Source organism: Gymnoscopelus microlampas (assembly GCF_963454915.1).
Source record: "Gymnoscopelus microlampas genome assembly, chromosome: 13".
NCBI lineage: Eukaryota > Metazoa > Chordata > Actinopteri > Myctophiformes > Myctophidae > Gymnoscopelus > Gymnoscopelus microlampas.
In genome coordinates, this window is record NC_139950.1 from 33,206,272 (window position 1) to 33,226,109 (window position 19,838).

General features: G+C 43.7%; 1 protein-coding gene across 1 annotated transcript in view; it reads left to right on the forward strand.

Moving 5' to 3' along the window:
• LOC311058624 (ryanodine receptor 2-like) overlaps positions 1-19,838 on the forward strand; it is a gene marked incomplete at its 3' end in the record, with an annotated part of 134,165 nt that overhangs the window by 31,133 nt on the left and 83,194 nt on the right. The window contains exons 24-48 of the mRNA XM_084076085.1: positions 439-598; positions 791-938; positions 1,272-1,480; positions 2,140-2,314; positions 2,603-2,811; positions 3,023-3,209; positions 3,549-3,687; positions 4,021-4,132; positions 4,876-5,036; positions 5,241-5,400; positions 5,493-5,579; positions 5,716-5,942; positions 7,393-7,606; positions 8,363-9,025; positions 9,186-9,386; positions 9,883-9,994; positions 11,223-11,366; positions 12,443-12,719; positions 12,965-13,079; positions 13,186-13,318; positions 14,007-14,110; positions 15,595-15,730; positions 16,134-16,305; positions 17,615-17,723; positions 19,310-19,430. Coding sequence (XP_083932211.1) covers positions 439-598; positions 791-938; positions 1,272-1,480; positions 2,140-2,314; positions 2,603-2,811; positions 3,023-3,209; positions 3,549-3,687; positions 4,021-4,132; positions 4,876-5,036; positions 5,241-5,400; positions 5,493-5,579; positions 5,716-5,942; positions 7,393-7,606; positions 8,363-9,025; positions 9,186-9,386; positions 9,883-9,994; positions 11,223-11,366; positions 12,443-12,719; positions 12,965-13,079; positions 13,186-13,318; positions 14,007-14,110; positions 15,595-15,730; positions 16,134-16,305; positions 17,615-17,723; positions 19,310-19,430 — 4,475 coding nt within the window. The remainder of the gene's footprint in view (positions 1-438; positions 599-790; positions 939-1,271; positions 1,481-2,139; positions 2,315-2,602; positions 2,812-3,022; positions 3,210-3,548; positions 3,688-4,020; positions 4,133-4,875; positions 5,037-5,240; positions 5,401-5,492; positions 5,580-5,715; positions 5,943-7,392; positions 7,607-8,362; positions 9,026-9,185; positions 9,387-9,882; positions 9,995-11,222; positions 11,367-12,442; positions 12,720-12,964; positions 13,080-13,185; positions 13,319-14,006; positions 14,111-15,594; positions 15,731-16,133; positions 16,306-17,614; positions 17,724-19,309; positions 19,431-19,838) is intronic.

Sequence of the window (19,838 nt, forward strand, 5' to 3'; positions counted from 1 at the left end):
CACATAATTAAAACTATTTACTTAAAAGTATTAAAAGAACAGTCTAAACTAACGTGGAAGAACAGTATTTGAGTCACTTTCACTGGTTGCGGTTTTGCTGATTTAAGGATCACTGTACACATATATCCACTCGTATGTCACATTCATGATTCCCATCCACCACTTAAACCCTATATACTTAGTTGACCGGGGACCCGCAGGGTGCTATGCTAGGGCAGCTAGTATTTCCCTCTACAACAAATCTCTTAGCTGAAAAAAGCCAATTTGAACAAATAGCCGATTTACTGGCTATTTTTGCTGAATGTTCACCCCAGAATAGGGGCGCTAGGGTTTATTTGCTTAATGTTTATTTGCCTTGCTTCCATGTAATGGGTGGACACCGGCTCTGACCTGTGCCACCACCCAGGCAGTCCCCGCTTACCATTCCTGTCATTCAAGGTACGAGCAGCCTAGCGGCTACAGACCTGCCCCCGTCGACCTGAGCCAGGTGGTGCTGAGCCCAGCCTTGGATGCGGTGGTGGACCTGCTGGCCGAGAACGACCACAACGTGTGGGCCAGAGAGCGCATCAGGCAGGGATGGACCTACGGAAGTCAACAGGTATGTTCCCTGTAGTGTTCTGGCCATTGGACATAGGCCCTTTTCTGAAAACATCCTTAAGTAAAGGTGATTTCATGGTGCATATTCATTGTATCTCCTTTTTTTATCCTCTATCCTTGCCTCTTCAGTGCAGTGGACAATGTCTCAGTGCAACAATTTAGCTGATTCTAAGAGTGTATGTTGTCTTTTTAGGATGTGAAACTGAAATGGAACCCACAACTGGTTCCCTACCATCTTCTTGATGAGAGGGACAGGAGGTCGGTTAGGGAGAGCGCCCGAGAGGCTGTCTGTACCCTACTTGCCTATGGCTACAGTCTGGAGCCCCTTGACCAGGAACGGAGTATGTCTTGAATACATCAGCTTTACTTTTAATTTAATTTCACTTGTATGTACATTTTCACCAATTTAATGTGGACTGAAATAGAGCCAATCTAAATGTGCTACATTTATAATGAAAAAATTATAAAATGCACTGGTTTCTCAATCTTTGTCCCATGGGCGTTTGAAGTAGAATGCTACTGTACGTGTCCATACCATATTCATTATCATAATGTATTTCCCTGTGGATTAGTTCTGTCTGCTGTAATGAGAATTGAAATGAGAAGCATGTAAATCAAATTACAGTTTATCAATTATTCATCAAGTTATTATTTCCCTCCCGATTGGTTTGCAGCTATGCTGCCAGATCAATGTCTCAACTCTGCTGAGAAGTTGCGGGTGTTCAGGGCTGATAAATCGTACGCCGTGACCCAGGGAAAGTGGTACTTTGAGTTTGAGGTGGTGACGGCGGGGAGGATGAGAGTGGGCTGGGCCAGGCCCTGCTGTGGCTTGGAGAGAGACCTGGGCTCAGATGACCAGGCCTTTGTCTTTGACGGATCTAAGGTAAGTGGTGAAAATTGTAATGGTCTTTATCCCGATATTAACTTGAACATAGTATGCCCAGATTCATTGTTGTCTACGGCAGGCCGAAGGCGTGGCAGAGACTATGTTTTGCGCCCTGTTCGCCCATCCGTGTGTCCGTCCGTCCGTCCGTCCGTCCCGTCCCTTCCCGTCCGTCCGTCTGTGAGCAGCTAATCTCCGGCACCGTTGGCCCTATCAACGTGAAACTGTGCACATACTCCCTGGATGCCAGAGCATAACCTCTGCCCTGCATTTTTCACATCCTGTTATAGCGCCACCAGGAGGCCAATTTTTGCTAAACCAAATTTTTTATATTACAGATTTTGTCCAAACTTCACGCAAATCGTTACAAATTATCGCTATAGACATGTGATCAAGACGAATCTGAGGAGCAAATTCTTCTAGTTATAGGTGTAATTTTATTGAATTGTTTTCAATATTCAAAAATAGTGAAAATAGCAGATCTATTTTCACTATTCGTCGTATAACAAAGAATATAGGGCTTATGTAGTTAAACACCCTTTTTTTAAATTCCCACAATATCTCTCCTCTAATGCCTCTGACTTAGTTTTTCCTCTCACTCTCTCTTCCTCTGTCTGCCTGCCTCCATGTCTCTGTGTCCCCCCTGTCACGACTTTCAGGCCCAGTGGTTCCATCAGGGTGGTGAGCCCCTGGGATGTCACTGGCAGAGAGGCGACGTGGTGGGCTGTTTGGTGGACATGGCCGAGCGAACAATGATGGTCACGCTCAACGGAGAGTTGCTACTCAACGACAGGGGCTCAGAGATGGCTGCCAGCGACTTTGATATCAGAGATGGTCCGCACCGCTTTCTGACTAGGAATATTTTAAAACAGTGGTTCTCAAACTTTTTCATGTCAAGGCCCCGCAAAATGATATGTAACTAATTTTGCTGGGGACCCCCTGGTAACCCCCCAAGGACCCCACTTTGAGAACCAATGACTTAAAACATTCACCACCACCACCACCACCACCACACTGAAGTTCCTTTGTCTATTATTTAGCACTGTTTACTTCCACTGCTTGATCAGATATATTCAGCATTTATGCATTCTTGATCCGTTTTATTTACTTTGTCTCTCCCAGGACTGCTGCCTGTGGTCAGTGTGGGTGTAAACCAGGTGGGTAGACTGAACCTCGGCCGCCAGGTGGCCTCCCTGCAGTGTTTTACCATGTGTGGCCTACAGCAGGGCTACAAGCCCTTTGCGGTCAACATGGCCAGAGACCCAACCCTGTGGATGAGCTGGAGACAACCTCGGTTTACCTCCGTACTTCCCAATCACCAAAACTTACTGGTTTGTTTGCATACATTTCATTTGCCAATTCTCAAGCATATACTGTAGGATAGTTCCATTAAAAAAACAAGAAGGTGTAATTCCAGGAGAGAGACAGAGAGAGAGAAAACAAATCTCTTTTACTGTCAACTGTTCGGCAACCAGCCTCGCACTATAATTCATAGGTAATAGGTCAGTCATTAATTATGAAGCAAACATCCTCTCATTCAAGGTCACCAGAGTCAATGGGACAGGCGATGATTCACCTATTCTGAGGGTTACCCAGCGCTCATTTCCACCCCAGAGTGGAAGTTCTGAGATGGGCTTCTACCGTCTGAGCATGCCCATTGAATGTGCTGCTGTGCTCTCTAGCCCTGCAGGGGGCGCTCTGCCAGCCGCCACCAACACGTTTTCTCCAGGTTAGGATTCACTAATGTGCATAGAGCCAATTGCCACTTGTTCTACAGTCTGCTGGGTCTTGCCCCGGTTGAACAGAGAATTGAATGTGTTTGTTACACACCACTGAAAGCACTATTGACCCATTTTAATCTATAGCCTAGTTGGCAAATGACATCCGTTAGCAATTAAATCTAAAAATCTCTGTGGCATTGTTGTGTGGAAACTGGTTGAACGAAATAACTGAGCAATCTCTCCTTGGCTTTTAATCCAGGCAACTGATATTCTAATATTGTGACCTTGCTTAGATGGCTCCAGCTCCCCAGAGCACAGCTGTAATTAACTTCCTTTTATTCTCTCAGGCAGGAAAGAGCTGGATGAGTTTCAGATGGACTCTGATTTTGCAGTGCTGATGAAGTCAGCGCATGGCTTCACTGGCTCCAGAGACGAGCTCAACCACAAGGATCACAGCCATGACAAAACATCTAAACGTAAACAAAGGTAGCTGAAGGAGTTAATGCAACTGCTGTGGGGATGTCTGCTTTTGAATGTTGATGGGGAGGAACAAAAGCAGGTTGAGGTTTGAAGTGTGTGTGTGTAGCTCGAGTAACTCTGTCTGAAGACCAGACGCCTGATATCTGCCTTGGCCAGGAAGGATTGCCCTTTGGATGAGTGGTACAGCAGATGTTTAGTTTCCCATGCGGGAAGCTCATGTAGATTTAGTTTCTTGGTGGGTGGGATGTCAGTGTGTTTACCAGTTTCACAGGGGTGAATGTAGCATATGACCTGGGTTCGAATCCACATGGCTACAGGTGTATGTGTGTGTTCTACCAGGTTCTTGCTGAAGAAGAAGCCAGACTTAGTCAAAAGCAACTCATCTGCCCGTCTCCTTGAAGAGGTCCTCCTTGACAAAGACACCTACGATTGTCTTGTCCAGAGCTCTACAGTAAGAGCTGTCACTTTTACCTACCTTGAACAAAACCTACTCTAATATTAATTTGGTTATATATTATTAGATTTTTTGTTTGCTTGTTTCTCACGATTTGGCACAAAAATATAATCCATTGAGCTTCAGCTCTTCACTTTGTAATGATTACGTATCTTAGGTTTTTTAAATCATAAAAATATATTCATTATACTGAAGAGCGTAGATTGAGCTTTGCGTTTGTTCCGGCCATTTAGTCAAGCTCCTAGCTCTCTATGACAGATAACAAGCAACTAACCACATCAGCTGACAGCTCAGCTCATTCACACGCCAATCACAATCATTCTCATGACAAGGCGGTCTTTTTTTAAATGATAGCCTCCAACTGCAGCCCCGGTGCTGAAATTAATAGTTAGGATGGGATAAGTGCAGAGGACACATTTCACGTACTGTACTGTATGTGCAAATGTACGGCGACAAATAACCTGTTTCCCTTCCTCTTTCCCTACTCACTCTATGCATCTTCATACTACAGTAATCGACAAGCTGCCAGCCTGACACCTCCACCCCATATTACATGCACTCTGCTTTATCCTGCTTGTTTCAGAATGAGCATGGGGGTTCTGAACTTAACCATACACCAAACATAAATGTAATGCATTGTTTGAGAAGCTAATACATGTTAACTTTGATGAGAGTAGTCTGGAATTAATCAAATAAAGGAAATTGACTACAATTTGAAAAATGTCCTCTCTCCCTGTTAGTATTATTACTCAGTGAAGGTGCTCCCAGGTCAGGAACCATTCAACGTGTGGGTGGGCTGGGTGACCTCGGACTTTCACCAACAGGACCTGAGCTTTGACCCTGACACAGCCCGCACTGTGACACTTACCCTCGGTGATGAGAGTGGTAAGGTCCAGGAGAGGTCTGTGTACAAGAATATTTCAGATATTATATGTTTTTTGTGATTTTTAAGTGGATATGGTAGTTTTTGATATGTCACCAGTGTCACTTTATAGTGCATTTTGTTGATTTAAACACTCCAGTACTGTATGAAGCTAGTAGTTGATTCCTAATTTGTGCCGGATGAACAAGTAGCCATTTAACGTATCACTATTCTTTCCCCCAGTGTTAAGCGGAGCAACTGCTACATGGTGTGTGCTGGAATGGCTACAGGTTTGTCTATGAGCAGGAGAAGTACAGGGCTGCAGATTGGCTGTCTTATTGACACAGCCACTGGCCTGCTAACCTTTACATCCGGTGGATTTGAGATGGCTACCTTCTATCAAGTAGGCCACATTGTTTGTCTTCTCTTTCACATTTTAAGTGTCAGTACATCAAGTATTGTTTCACAGAATTGTTCTTTTTGCACTGTGACCAGGTGGAGGCTAGCACTAGGTTGTTCCCTGCTGTTTTTGTCAAGCCCACCTGCAGAAACATGTTTCAGTTTGAGTTTGGACGCATCAAGGTAACCTACATTTTCCCACCTGTGGATGCAATACAACCTGCTTCACTTACAACTCTACCATGATGCGGTTCCTGTCCTATTTACGCCTTTGTTTGCTTATCTCTCCATTTGTTTTTTTGCCTTCTTCTCTGTACAGAATGTGATGCCGTTGTCAGCAGGCCTGTTCCGTAGCGAGAGAAGGAACGCCACTCCCCAGTGCCCTCCCAGGCTGCAGGTTCAGGAGCTCACGCCTGTCCTGTGGACCCGGGTGCCTGACCACATGCTCAGGGTAATGGCAGCCCGGCCAGATGAGCGTCATGGCTGGAGGATCCAGTGCTCTGAGCCCCTGCAGGTCATGACCCTTCACATCCCAGATGAAAACAGGTTAGAGGGAGGAGAATTCCTTTTGAAAATCTAGATAAAGGTCAGTTATTAAGCTGCAATCGGTAATTTTCACTTCCTGCCAAGATTCGATCCTGGGTCAACCACATGAGAGACCAAATATACCGCTCAGGCAAGAGGCGATTCCCACTTGGTCTTTCTCAGTGGAAGGAGAAGTGTCTCTCTGCAGTGTACAGGCGCTTAGGGAACGCCCTTTCTATGGGAACGCCTACAAGCCTAGTGATACGGTCATGCAAGGGACGGGGGAGCGCTGGTTGTTTCATTAAACATCCCGTGTATTGGTGACCGGGGAGTGCTGGTTTTGTTCCACTCGACGTCCTGCATATGTTGGAAAAGGGGGAGAGCTCATTTTGTTCCACTCAATGTCCTGCGTACAGTATGTGCTATTTCAAAACAGGTGATAACCTATTCCGTCCACCATGGCTTGCCAACGCAATGACAGCACGCTTGTCATTGCACAAAGCCATCGGCTGCTTAGCGCGGGCACTCATGAGTCAAGTCCTCGCTGTCAAAGCGCCTACCTTGTTTTCCATTATTATATTATTATATTTATTCCGCCAGGCGGGAGACGGAGATTATGTTTTTGCCCCTCTCTGTGAGTGTGTCTGTAAGTCTGTCTGTGCGCAGCTTATCTTGGAAACCACTTGACCAATCTGCATCATGCACAATTTTTTCAAACTGCCTGCATAGGGGTGCTATGCCAGGCAGTCACCATAGAGTTAAAATAATAGAGAAGGCACCGGAAATCGTCACCTCCATGCGCAACCCCGTGCGCAAGCTTGTGACAGTGGCCCCAAGCTGCAGTACCTACAGTATGAATGGCCAGCATGTCCAATGCACTTCAATGCAACCCCTGGGTTCTGGGGGCTTGGCAGTCACACATGAGCTTCATACGTGTCAATTTCCCATGTTGTCTTGCGGGTTGTGGGCAGTACAGGTCAGAGCTAGCTCTGGTGCTGGCTTTCTGCTGTGTAGTTAGTTTGACGTTGGAGTGATTGGCTCACTGCAAGACCTGAGAATGATGATGGCACTTCTTTCCTCTTGGTTAATGCCCGACCAATGTTGAACTCCAAGCTTCACACATGTTGGACACAGGCTTCAACGCTGTCGACGCGCTGTAACAGGCAGCTCCTCCACCGCTTTGCTCCCACAGTATGGAAGTGAACGGGGAAACTTCAGGGCACATGAGTGACTGTGCCCTGAGAATGAAAAGCTGTAATATATTCTTAATCTTTTTTGCAAGGTTTAGAATATTATGTGAAATAATATATATATATTTAAAAAATATGAAAAGTTTTAAAATAAATCAATATCAAATTCTATTATAGTATTATTAGTCGACTTGCCTAGTTCGGTAGGTAGGGGTTAAAAAGGTCTTGTTAACTTTGTAGACAATTCCAGATTGACGATCGATTGGTGGCCTTGTCTCTAGGTGTGTGGACATCCTGGAGCTGTCTGAACTCGATGACCTTCTGACGTTTCACCATCACACCCTCCTCTTCTACTGCTCCCTCTGTTCCCTTGGCAACAGCAGAGTATGCCACGCCCTCTGCAGTCACCTGGACCAATCACAGCTCCTCTACGCCATCCAGAGTCCCCGCCTCCCTGGCCCACTCCGCTCTGCGTTCTACCAGCTGCTCATCCAGGTTATGGGGCCCCATTTAAACAGAGCATTAAAGGGATAGTTCACCCAAAAAATGATAAATTGCATTGCTAAACCAATAATTTGATGACCAGTGGACCGGAACCGCTGCCGGTCATCAAATTATTGGCTTCGGACAATAACAAAAAAATATCCATGAATTCAAGTTTCCTTTGGGTGACTAATCGATAGGAAAAAAAGTCATTTTGGGGGTGAACTATCCCTTTAACATGTATCTTGTATTCGGATTGTGTTATCATTTTCTAGCACACTATTTTCTCGGTCGGGACCCATGTTTCGGTGGTGTACCAATTTTTATTAGTAAATATCCCCTTTTTCCGTTTCCTATAAAAAAAAAATGATATGTATTATTTCAAAAGATTAAAAGACAAAAGGTTTAAAAAAAAAAAAGAAACATAAATAAAATCACATTATAAAATAATTTCCATGAATAAAATAAAGAAATGTTTAAGAAGTATTGAAAATAGCAGATGTACAAGCTCACAACGCCGCACAATTTTCAGTAGTTTGGGTCCTGGGCAAATGTCTAATTTCTCTTTTGGGTCTTGAGATAATACGTTTTGGAACCACTGAACTAGTGAGATTACACAGCTGACAACATGTCTCCACAGTACAACACATTGAAATCGGATTTCTCTCTTGTAATGTTGACTTCCTTTAGAGATGAAGGGAAATAATATTGTTAAAGCATTTTCAATACACAGCTGATTTAGACTATTAATGCTATTTTTCTCTATAGGTTCACCTCAGCGCCACCATGACGGCTCGTCTCATGATGACCCAGGAGTACATCGTCCCTATGACAGACCAAACCAGGGCTATCACCCTCTACCCTAGCCCGGCCGGCGGCGGTGTCGGAGGAGACTGTCGACCTTCACGGGGCATCCCTAGCATGGGCCTTAGCACCTCCCTCAAACCCCAGATGAACTCCTCCTCACCTTGCTTTGTCAGGAGCAACAGAATGGTTGGAGATGGTGAGACAACTTACAAGGACAGCCCAGAAATCCCCCTGGATGTACTGAAGAACCTGGCCCTGGAGATGCTCACCACAGCCGTGCGCACCGTGGGGCAAGGCGTGAGGGACCCTGAAGGGGGTAGCGTTGAGCGTCTCCTGGTTCCCCTCATCAGGTTGGTCTACACACTGCTGGCGATGGGCGAGTTTGGAGACGAGGACCTGGGGAAAGTGCTACGACTGATAGAGCCTAGAGTATTCTCCAGAAAAGATGAAGCCCATAAAGTGGAAGTGGTAGAAGAAGAAGAAGAAGAAGAAGAGGAGGAAGAGGACCAAGAGGTTAGTGATGGTGAATGTAAGATGGAGCAGGAAGGGAACAAAGACAAGAAAGAGGACACCCCCAAACAAGGGCTTCTTCAGATGAAGCTTCCAGAAGCTGTCAAACTTGAGGTGAACATGCAGGTTTCACACATGTAATATACTGTATTTCATATTGTTTCCACTATGGCTGGCAAATAAATGTTGAATCCTAATATGACATATTTCAGCTATATTCAAACATTTAGAATTTGAATGAAGGAGCTGAATATCACAGTCTGTCTGTCCGCAGCTCTGCCAGGTGCTGTCGTACCTCTGCGACTGCCAGGTGCGCCACAGGGTGGAGGCTGTGGTGTCCTTCTCTGATGCCTTCGTGGGCAGGCTGCAGGACAACCAGCGCTTCCGCTACAAGCAAGTCATGCAGGCACTCAACATGTCCGCCGCCCTCACTGCCCGCAAGACCAAGGAGTTCCGCTCACCTCCACAGGAACAAGTCAGTGGAGGGAAGCTGGGAAGTGCTGGTGAAAGAAAAACAGAATGATGATGGAAAGGTTTTTAGCTGTTTAGCTGGGAGTTTGGCATTATGCAAAGTGAGCCCATGATAATTCTATAAACTCATGCTTGAACAACTGCAAGTGAGAAATAGAACAGTCTAGAAATAGTTTTCAATAGGATGGTTATAATATAACCATCCTATTGAAAACAATTTGTTTTTCTGTGGCCAAAAATACACAGTAAGGAAGCAAGAAAAAATAATTGATGCATTGTTAAAAAAGAAAATGGTGAAGAAATCACAACTTCAATATAGTCAAACGTCAACTCTTTGTGCTGCCCACACCTACTACCGTTAGTGCTGTTAGTTTAATCTTTCGTGAGTGAGCAGCATGAAGGGTCATCTAATCTACTTTCACTTGGAACTCCAGCTGTGGAACTACTTTCACCATATCTTCTGTGTCTACGTGTGTCTATGTGATGTGCACCTGCTTCAGATCAACATGCTGCTGAGCTTCAGAGAGGAGACACAGCCAGATAACTGCCCCTGCCCAGAGGAGATCAGAGAGATACTGCTGGACTTCCACACCTGCCTCATCACACACTGTGGTAAGATCACAATGTCTCACCTTGTAACACCATGACTGATCCACTACAGTAGCTTCTCTTTCTCTCTCTCTCTCTCTCTCTTTCTCTTTCTCTCTTCTCTCTCTGTGCGTTCAGATTTTGGTTATTGAGTGGGTGATATAGACTCTTCCTCCTTCTCTCTCTCCCTCCCAATCTCTCTCCCTAATCCTCTCTATCTCTCTGTCTCTTTTTCTCTCCCCGCACACATGGTTGTTCTATTTCCATTTACACGTACTTTCACACAGGAGTTAAATTGAAATAGAACCCTGCAAGATTATTCCAAGGAAAAAATGGGGAACCAAACGTGTAAAAGACCTTTCTCAGTTACAGGCCACATTGTTCAAAAGAAGCAGCTTACATTAAACATTAAAAAAAACTGTTAGTTTGCCTCAGCAACTGGCTAAAAGATGCTTAGAAGGCCATATTTCATTGTGTGGTTATTTCATGTTTTAGTTTGATTTATTTGTATATTTTCAATCTTCCATTCAAATAACACCATATTACGTTTGGATTTGTCATAATAAACAATGGTTCAATGTACTGTACCTCATATACCCGTCGTCTTTTATCTCTAGGAAAGGCTAAATCACTACGGTGCATCCTACCTGTAGACATTACGTTTTATGGCAATCATTAGGTTTTGAGATATGGTGTGTGCAATTGGACTTTTGGCATAAGGATGGTACTAGAGGAAAGGCATGAGGTCACCAAAATGAGTAGGGAGTAGGGACCATTGTCTGACGAGCGTGAAGGTGCAAATCAAATAACCCAACCTGTAGTTTTAAAGTTGCCTTGTTTGAGAGTGAAATGTCTGCAGGAGGAAATTGTGGCCTAATGATGCCGTTAGACACCAAAACCAGTAGGGGTCATTTTCTGGGTTCCATGAAGCTGCATAGAGAATGGCATGGCAATTCAGTCAGTACTTTGTGAAATATGTTTGGGACAAAAGTGGTGGACAAATGGACAGAAGGATGGATAGACCGACCGACCGACAACCGTCCTTAAATGGTTTCCAGTGCTTATCTATCATTCACCTAAAAGTCCAAATTAGAATCGGTGTGCAATGTGTGTGTAGGAGAGAGGTTCCGCAGGCCTGTCTCAGACTAGCACGAGAACAGGAGAGGTCATCTTTGAGATGCGATGGCCCGAGGACACAATTGATAATGACAACCGCTGAAAATAGCCCCCTTCCTCTGCTGTCATTCTACAGGTATTGAAATAGACTCTGAGCCAGAGGATGACAAGGACGTTGAAATATCCATGATGGACCGACTCCTCAGCATGGTGGGGAGGGTCACTCAACTGAAGCAGATCTTCACAGAGACTGAGTTGGACAGTGGACCACAGAGTCCCAGTAAGTGCATCTAACTACTTTACTTTTTAAGTTTTGTTTCCCATTTGTTTCATCATCTGTCCTTTGGTTAATACCGGTAAGTGTTATGCTGTATCGCAGCATTATCAGTGAGTCCTGTACTATATAACCAGGTTAATATGCCAACAGTTGTGTTTTTTTTTCTTTCTTTTTTTTACAATTGCCTTCACTGCACTTTGTGCGCCACAGTAAAGTTATAGCATGAATTTCATACTTTTCAGCATTGCTGAGTCATATACCAATATTATAGATAGCAGTGTTTCCCCAAGGAATTTCAGCTGAGGTGTGCGGCGCCGAGCTGCACATGCACTGCCTTGAGTGTTAAATGTGACTGCTGACACACCAGAAAGGGTATGGTACAGTACATACAATGAAATCGAAATAGCCTCACGAAAATACCTTAATTGGACTAAGCCACCTGGCCACAAGCGTTTATTCAAGCTTTCTATTCTTACAAATTAAAAATAGCATAACAGCATATCAGGAACTGTGACATAGCTTACAGCCTGCCTGGGAGCTTCTGAAAGATGAGCTCTTGGCTCAGTCATAGGGAAATTCACTGAGAGGGGTCCCATTGATGCTTAGCCGCATTCAGATGGCACATTATGCTTTGAAATTAGCCCACTAGGGAGGGAGGGCATGTGCAGCCAACGACCAGGTAAAAGCTTGGTCTAAAGCTAGATTTACCGTATATAGTAGCTATCCCTACGCCTCTCCACTTTGAGACAGCAAAATTTGTTTGGCAAAATCTGCAGTTACGGCTCCTCTGGTGGTGCGACAGTTCTCTACTTGTGGAGCTCAAGTAATAAGGTGGGTGTGAGCCAGTCTAATGCAGAATTCCTACACAGCACGAGTGATGGTTTGCTAGACAGACTGGCAGCCTTACAAAGCATTCGTTGATTGCAAGGTGCAAGTGCTAAATGGTGACGGTATGGGGTTAATTATTTTTGTGAGTGATGAAGCACCACTACTAAATACATGATAAAGTAACAATAATGGCTTTAGTCCCACAGGGCTAAATTTTTAACCCCACTTACCACACCTTATCTTCTTCCCAGTGTCCCTCCAACAGCTGATCTCAGGAACGATAGTGCGATGGGCGCAGGAGAGCGTAATGGAGGACCCAGAATTGGTGAGGGCCATGTTCTTGTTGCTACATCGTCAGTATCAGGGCTTAAGCGGACAGATGGGAGGGCCACTCCGCAGGACCTACACCATCAGCCAGTCCTCTGTGGAGGATACCGTTGCCCTCCTGGCCTCCCTGGGCCAGATCCGCTCCTTGCTCAGTGTCCGCATGGGCAAAGAGGAGGAAAGGCTCATGATCAGGGGACTAGGGTAGGGAGAATTAATGCCTCTTTACTTTAATTTATGTATGAGACAATGCATATTTATGAACAATACATACAGGATTTAGGAAGGATGCTAATTTCCATCTGTAGTTCCCAAGTTCGTTATTGGCCAGTTTTAACTCTGGGGATTTATGCTGGGAAATTATGAAATGTTGACATACTGTATTAGACCTATGCATCATATACAGTAATGTTTACCTTTATGTCTCTTTCTTTTTTCACGGTGTGCAGGGACATAATTAACAATAAAGTTTTCTACCAGCACCCCAACCTGATGATGGCCCTGGGGATGCATGAGACAGTGATGGAAGTAATGGTCAATGTACTTGGGGAGGGAGAGTCCAAGGTGAGTGGCTGTTTTCAGTAGCCTTTTCATGATCTTTCTTTTTTATAATCTTATCTTGATGTACTGTATCAGTTTTTCATGTTATTTTTGTCGTTTCTCCTGCTAGGAGATCAGCTTTCCCAAAATGGTGGCCCACTGTTGTCGTTTCTTGTGCTATTTCTGCCGTATCAGCCGCCATAATCAGGGAGCCATGTTTGACCACCTCAGCTACCTGTTAGAGAACAGCAATGTTGGGCTAGGTTAGTCCTGCTCCATCACAACTCTTGAGTTTGTGAATACAGTACATTTACATTACAAACAATCTCACACATTATGGTTTACTTTCAACACACTGTACAACATCTACAGTATAGGACCATACAGGTGGTCTGGCATGTTTAGGACATTCCATTTTCCAAAGTAGCGTACCTACAGTACATGTATGTTCCCTCAACCTTAACCAAAGCCTAACCCTACCCCCAAAGCTAAACTGAGGGAACATATGGCTGAGGGAACATAGAGCTGAGGAAATATAGGGCTGACCCCTTCCAAAAGCATACCATTGTTTGATTATTTAGTACAGCAATACAGCAATGCATAGATTTATAACTTTCTTGGTTAGGCAAACCAACCAATGCACTAAATATAAATTACATTTTTCTTCTCAAAGTGCAGATTTATTTCAAAAGTCTAGCTGAAAATAGGCCCTGGAGAAAGGACTGAATTATGAATTAAATTCAGACGTCCATACATTATTAATTATGTTTAAGCCAACATTGACTGTGAGTTATTCACATTTGTTTAGTACCATTTTAATGACTTTGAAAAATGTAAACAAATGCTAAATTTAAAAGTAAAGCCATTAACATTAGATGGTTTATGCATGGTATGTATGTATAATGAGTAGACGGTATTCATTATAATTATCCTCATGTCCTCACTCCTCAGCCTCTCCATCCATGCGAGGTGCCACTCCTCTGGATGTAGCAGCAGCCTCTGTTATGGATAACAATGAACTGGCCTTAGCACTGAGGGAGCCGGACCTAGAGAAGGTGACTTCATTCTCTCACATCCTCTGTATATGAAGTACCACTATACTGGTACTGTACAATATAGCTGATAGTGAGAGAAAGAGATAAAATGAAAAGGAAGATGAGACACAACCAGACCGTTTCATTTGGAAAAACGTACTTTAGTGTTCATCCCAATATTCCATGAGCAAATATGCCAGAGTAGAGCAGGATTTCATTATTTTAATCCAATGTATGTATTTTTCTCTTCAATCATTTTTGCCAGACCCAGAGGGTCGGCCTACATGAGGCTTTGTCCGTCCCTCTTTCCCTCTTTTCTGTCCCTCTTTTCCTCCTCTGCACACATGTCATGCGAAGTCCGGCCATTCAGATTTCAACCACTAGGGGTCTGGCAGTACCAGGTCTCCTGGTTCTGGTTTAAGCTTCAGAAATGTCTAGTATTTGTCCAGCTCATTGGGGTGGATTGTGTCATCAGTGGGTTTTGTTCTCTCCACAAGCCTTCCTTTGTGAATGCTTGGAACTGTTGTTGGCCAGTCTTCTATACCTTACAACAGTTTCCAATGCTGGTGGATCTGCAATCTCCTTGCTGTCAAGGACAATTCACTCTCCTCTTCAAATGGGTTTCCCAGTTCTTCCATTACATTGAGCAGACATCTCTCCTAAATGCTTCCTGCACACTTGCTGTCTGGTCATCGTGGAGCACATCACTTCTTCCCATGAGCTGGTGTGCATCTTCCAATTCCTCAATCACTGTTGCAGCCTCAGGGCCAGCTACCAATCATCATGATTCAGTGCCATCATGATATAATAATGTTATATATAATAATACAATATAATAATTAAATGACCAATTACTTTATATACATTTTGTATTTGTTGAAGTATTTGATTTGGTTCTCAGGGTTACTGGGATCTATGTCCGTTTTTGTGGGATAGGAAAGCTAGCTGGTGGCCATTTTGGAAAATACCTGCCCCATAGGCCACACCCATTGCCACACCCCTTCTTTTGGTCATAACCAACCATTCCACAAAATCTTGTGCAAATCTGTGAATCTACTTGGAAGTTATGCACATTTTTGCCATATAGGCCACTCCCATTGCAGCTCCCTCTTTTAGGCAATTCGCATGAACACACACAAAGACGTTCACACTCACACACTTGACCTTCCTGCAACATTTCAGCCTCCTAGATAGAAACTGTAGCCACTAGATTGAGTAGAGTGGGTTAGGAAGATAAGATTACATCAGCCGCTGGTGGCCATTTAAAAAATGTCTGCCACGCCCACCAGGGTGTGAATTTGCGATGCCCCAATAATCAGTTTTGTTCCCAATATATCTATCGACACATCTGCCAAATTTGGCAGATCTGTTACAAAATGAACAATAGGTTAGCTATGCCACCCCATTATAGTGTCTTGGTTCTATGTATTTAGGCAGTACTCTAACTGTGTACGGAGTCACCTACTGTACCATACCTGATTCTTCTCTCCTTGTCACCTGCCCAGGTGGTCCAGTACCTAGCTGGCTCTGGTCTCCAGAGCTGTCCACTGCTGGTGACTAAAGGCTACCCTGACATTGGGTGGAACCCAGTGGAGGGTGAACGTTACCTGAATTTCCTGCGCTTTGCCGTATTCTGCAATGGTAACCAATAAGATTTGAATGTCCTCTTATTTCAGCAAATGATACAGCCACCGCTTTCTCCAAAGTCCCCCCACATTACACATCTTTGGACATACTGCACGTGAATGTGAATGATGATACTTTTATGTGTATGTTACTTAAGGGCTTGAATATAGTGCTTAAATGTAGGTAGGTAGGTAGCTATATTGAAATGATTGTGTCATACTCAAAAAACATTGCCTTTATTGTCAGAACATTTCCATACAGTATAATAATGGAGGTTTAGCATATGGATTGGAAGATGCTTTACTAAAACTATACAACTTGAAAACTCTTGAATCTTGCCTGAATTCCCATGAACAAATTGCCATAAAAGGATCTGCAATCTGGTCCAATCAGTATTTGATGTGTTTGTCCACCTCAGGGGAGAGTGTGGAAGAGAACGCCTACGTTGTGGTAAGGCTGCTGATTCGCAGGCCAGAGTGTTTTGGCCCCGCCCTGCGAGGCGAGGGAGGGGACGGCCTCATGGCTGCCATGGAGGAGGCCATCAGGATCTCGGAGGACCCTTCCATGGACGGACCTGTCACTACATTCCAGTGAGTCTTGACAATGTGCTAGGGCAGTGGTGTACAGACCGTGGTCATGGGAGATATGTACTGGGTCGCAGAATTAGAATGGTATAATTAGGTGAACTAATGAAAAATGACTTAGATAAGGTTAACTTTTTGAGTCATTGGGGCTGGTTCACTAAGCTGTTCGTAAATAGTGCCTAAATAAAGTGACTAAAGGGGTGTGTATTTTTGATAAGCACAAACGGACGTGCGATTCACCAACCGGCGTGTGAATCTCTCATGTGTGTATCGCCGGTCTTCCTCATTTTTGTCTGACAGTCAGAGTTTGCGTTCATGTGAGAATCATTTGCATTGCTCCACGCCCAATTGAAGACCATCAAAGGCAACCGGAAACTGAGGGAATATGTCACCACTCTTCAAACGGAACAGATCTACAAGTTGACAACGTGGCGTGACGCACCACATGACAACTTGTAGATCATCGCAAGCGAGTCCCTCACGCGATTGAACGAAGTAAATAGCCGACTCTCACGTGTAATGAAGAGAATAAGAAGTTTGTTTACAATTTAACCTCACGACCAAAGGCTAATAAAACTTAGAATGGATATTATATAAGCCCTTTCTACTGAACAATCGCTCACTCACCTTTGCCGAGGTGAAAGGCTGGAGACTGGAATCCACCAATATATATATTCTTTTTTTATCAGAGCTTTATTGATTACTGAGGGGAATCTGTCCTTTGGACAAACCCTACACTGTCCGACTCCTACATCGGAATATGTCTGGGTAATTTCTGAAAAGGTTTGTGCAGACCTGTGCTAGACACTGATAACTGTGTGTCACTGTATCATGTTAAGAGCTATTTTGTAAACACAGGACACAACCTCATGTTAGTTAGTGCTAACATGTTAGTGCTAAAATGATGGTTCTAATATTATGTGCTGAAAGCTTTCACTCAACAGGGAAACTTGTCTAATAGTACAGATACAAACCGAGATTGATTGATTGATTGAATACTTTATTAGTCACCAATGTAAACAGCACTGGTACAGCCACTGATACAGTTTCCATTGTGGTCCTATGTATTCAATTCATTAAAATAGCACCAAGATACAATATCATCAACACGTATAAAACACTATGTATAGAGTAGAAAAGGGGGGGGGGTATAGGCAGTGAAAGTCATCACCTTTCTATGGGAGAAGTGGGATTTACCTACCCCTTTGGCCTCCTGAAAGATGGATTTCCAGGCCTGTTTTGAAGGAAGCCAGTGATCCGCATTCCGAGATGGGTTGAAAAATCACATAACCATTGTGACTTTTCCCCGAAACAGAAATGTCTCTCATGGCGATGACGATGACCTCATCCACATGGGACACGCCATCATGACCTTCTACTCGGCCCTCATTGATCTGCTAGGACGCTGCGCTCCAGAGATGCATGTGAGAGTTTCCTTTTGTTCAATGCCACTCCCCAGTCAATACCCCTTGATGACTCTATTGAATCTTATTCATAGTTCACCAGCAAATTGGCCGTCATGGGTGATTACTGAGACTTCCCGGGGGATGATGGTGATGGAGGAGGGGATTGACTCTTCATTACTAAACCTTTCACATCAGACAGCCTCTTTGGTACATTTACACAGTGGAATCCTCAGTGTTCAGTTAACTCTGAGAAGGTACAAATGTAACCAAATGGACATTGCATAATGTGCACTCTCATGCTGCGTTCACATAGTGGTGACAAAAGCTACAAAATGACCAAGCATGACGAGCTATATTGCTGCTGAATCACTATTGACGTGTTGCTCAAGTCACACTGCGTAAATGAAGATGGCAGGGTTAAATACCACAGGGACCTGGTTAACAGCAAGAATGAGGTTTTCTTCCATTTACGGAACGGAGCAGGAATTGTGGGGAGAGGGAAGGGGAGTGATAATGGTGAAACAAAAACATGTTTTCTTTATGCTTATGTGTCATTGGAGCGCTGAAAAAGTTGAAGCCAGCTCAACAATCTTTTAGTAGCATTTCACGCAGCGACAAGTGTCAGGAATCATTTTGTAGCTTCATATCGCTGGCTCCCATCGAAAATGGAGCCTCTTGCTTTATCACTGCTAGTGTGAACGCAGCATCAGAGTTACAAATTGATAAATGAGCACTCTGTATATTTGACCCTGTACTCTGCCAAAGTGGTGAGTCCAGCTGAGATAATGGCTGATTCTGAGAGATCTGACTGTGAGCCAGTTAAGGTGGTTTGGGCATCTAGTACGGATGCCTCCTGGGCGTCTCCCTATAGAGGTCTTCGGGGCACGTCATTCACTGCTGGAACTGTTACCCCCGCAACCCGAGTCCGGATATGTGGAAGAAGATGTATATATATATATATGTATTTAAAATAAAATAAAGTCTCCTCACATCTGTATGCAAATTACATCCTGCACATACATTCGTTGTACATTCATTCAAACTCTGACTGGGGAGGGAGTCTGGGAGATAGGTGGGTTATTGCTCTGAGTCTAATGATCTAATGATCATTACAATGTCCTGATATGAAAGGAAATATTTCAGAAGAAGAAGGAAAAAAAGGTTATATTTATGGGCAATCAAAATCTGCTGGAAATATTTTATTTTTATGTGGTGTCATAAATGCTGAAATGGCACACTGACTAATAAAAAAATTAAAACATGGCTTAATTTCAAAAAGGCTGCCGACCCCCTATATCTATATATCTATATCTATATATAACAACAATATGGTACAACATTGTAAAGCAATATCAGACATTGCCAGTTGTACTACTGTACGCTATATTATCTTAGATGATGTCATATATTCTATTTCCTATTGTATTTTTATACTATTGTGATATAATTTATCAATGTTCAATTTGTAATGCCGAATATATGCTCTGTTGTATAACAATGTGGCGTACCAAAAATAGCAGATTTATAAGCTCAATAGCTTGTAGTTTGGCTATTTTCTGCACTACACCGTCACACAAGTATAAATCAGGCTTAATGTTCTACAGCTGATCCATGCAGGGAAGGGTGAAGCCATCCGCATCCGAGCCATCCTCAGGTCTCTCATCTCCATCCAGGACCTGGAGGGGATCATCAGCCTCCCTTTCCAAATCCCTGCTTTGGCCAAAGGTAATAACACTCTCTAGTCCATTTGTGTCTGCACTAAAGCCTCATTTATTTTTCGTCATATGAACTTCCGTTGAAAATCGGTTATTTCTGGCAAGCAAAGCAGTGAATGAAATATAAACTAGAAAATGTGCTCCTTGGAGCACAGGTCTCCGCCAGTAGTAAAAAGGTAAAGTAAAAAAAATAGTGTTGGGCATGTGCTGGCCTGCCCATTGACCATCAGGTCTAGAAAGTTCATGGGAGCCGTAGTGTGGCAGTTAGCAGGTACTCAAGTCCTCCTGAGGTGTCACCAAGCCCACACAGGGCAAATGGAGGCGGGTTAACACAAAGTAAAAAGGGAGTTTTCAAACTTCTTTTAATTTTTGTTGTCATCATCATCATCATCATGATCGTGTTTTGTTTTGCTTGCGT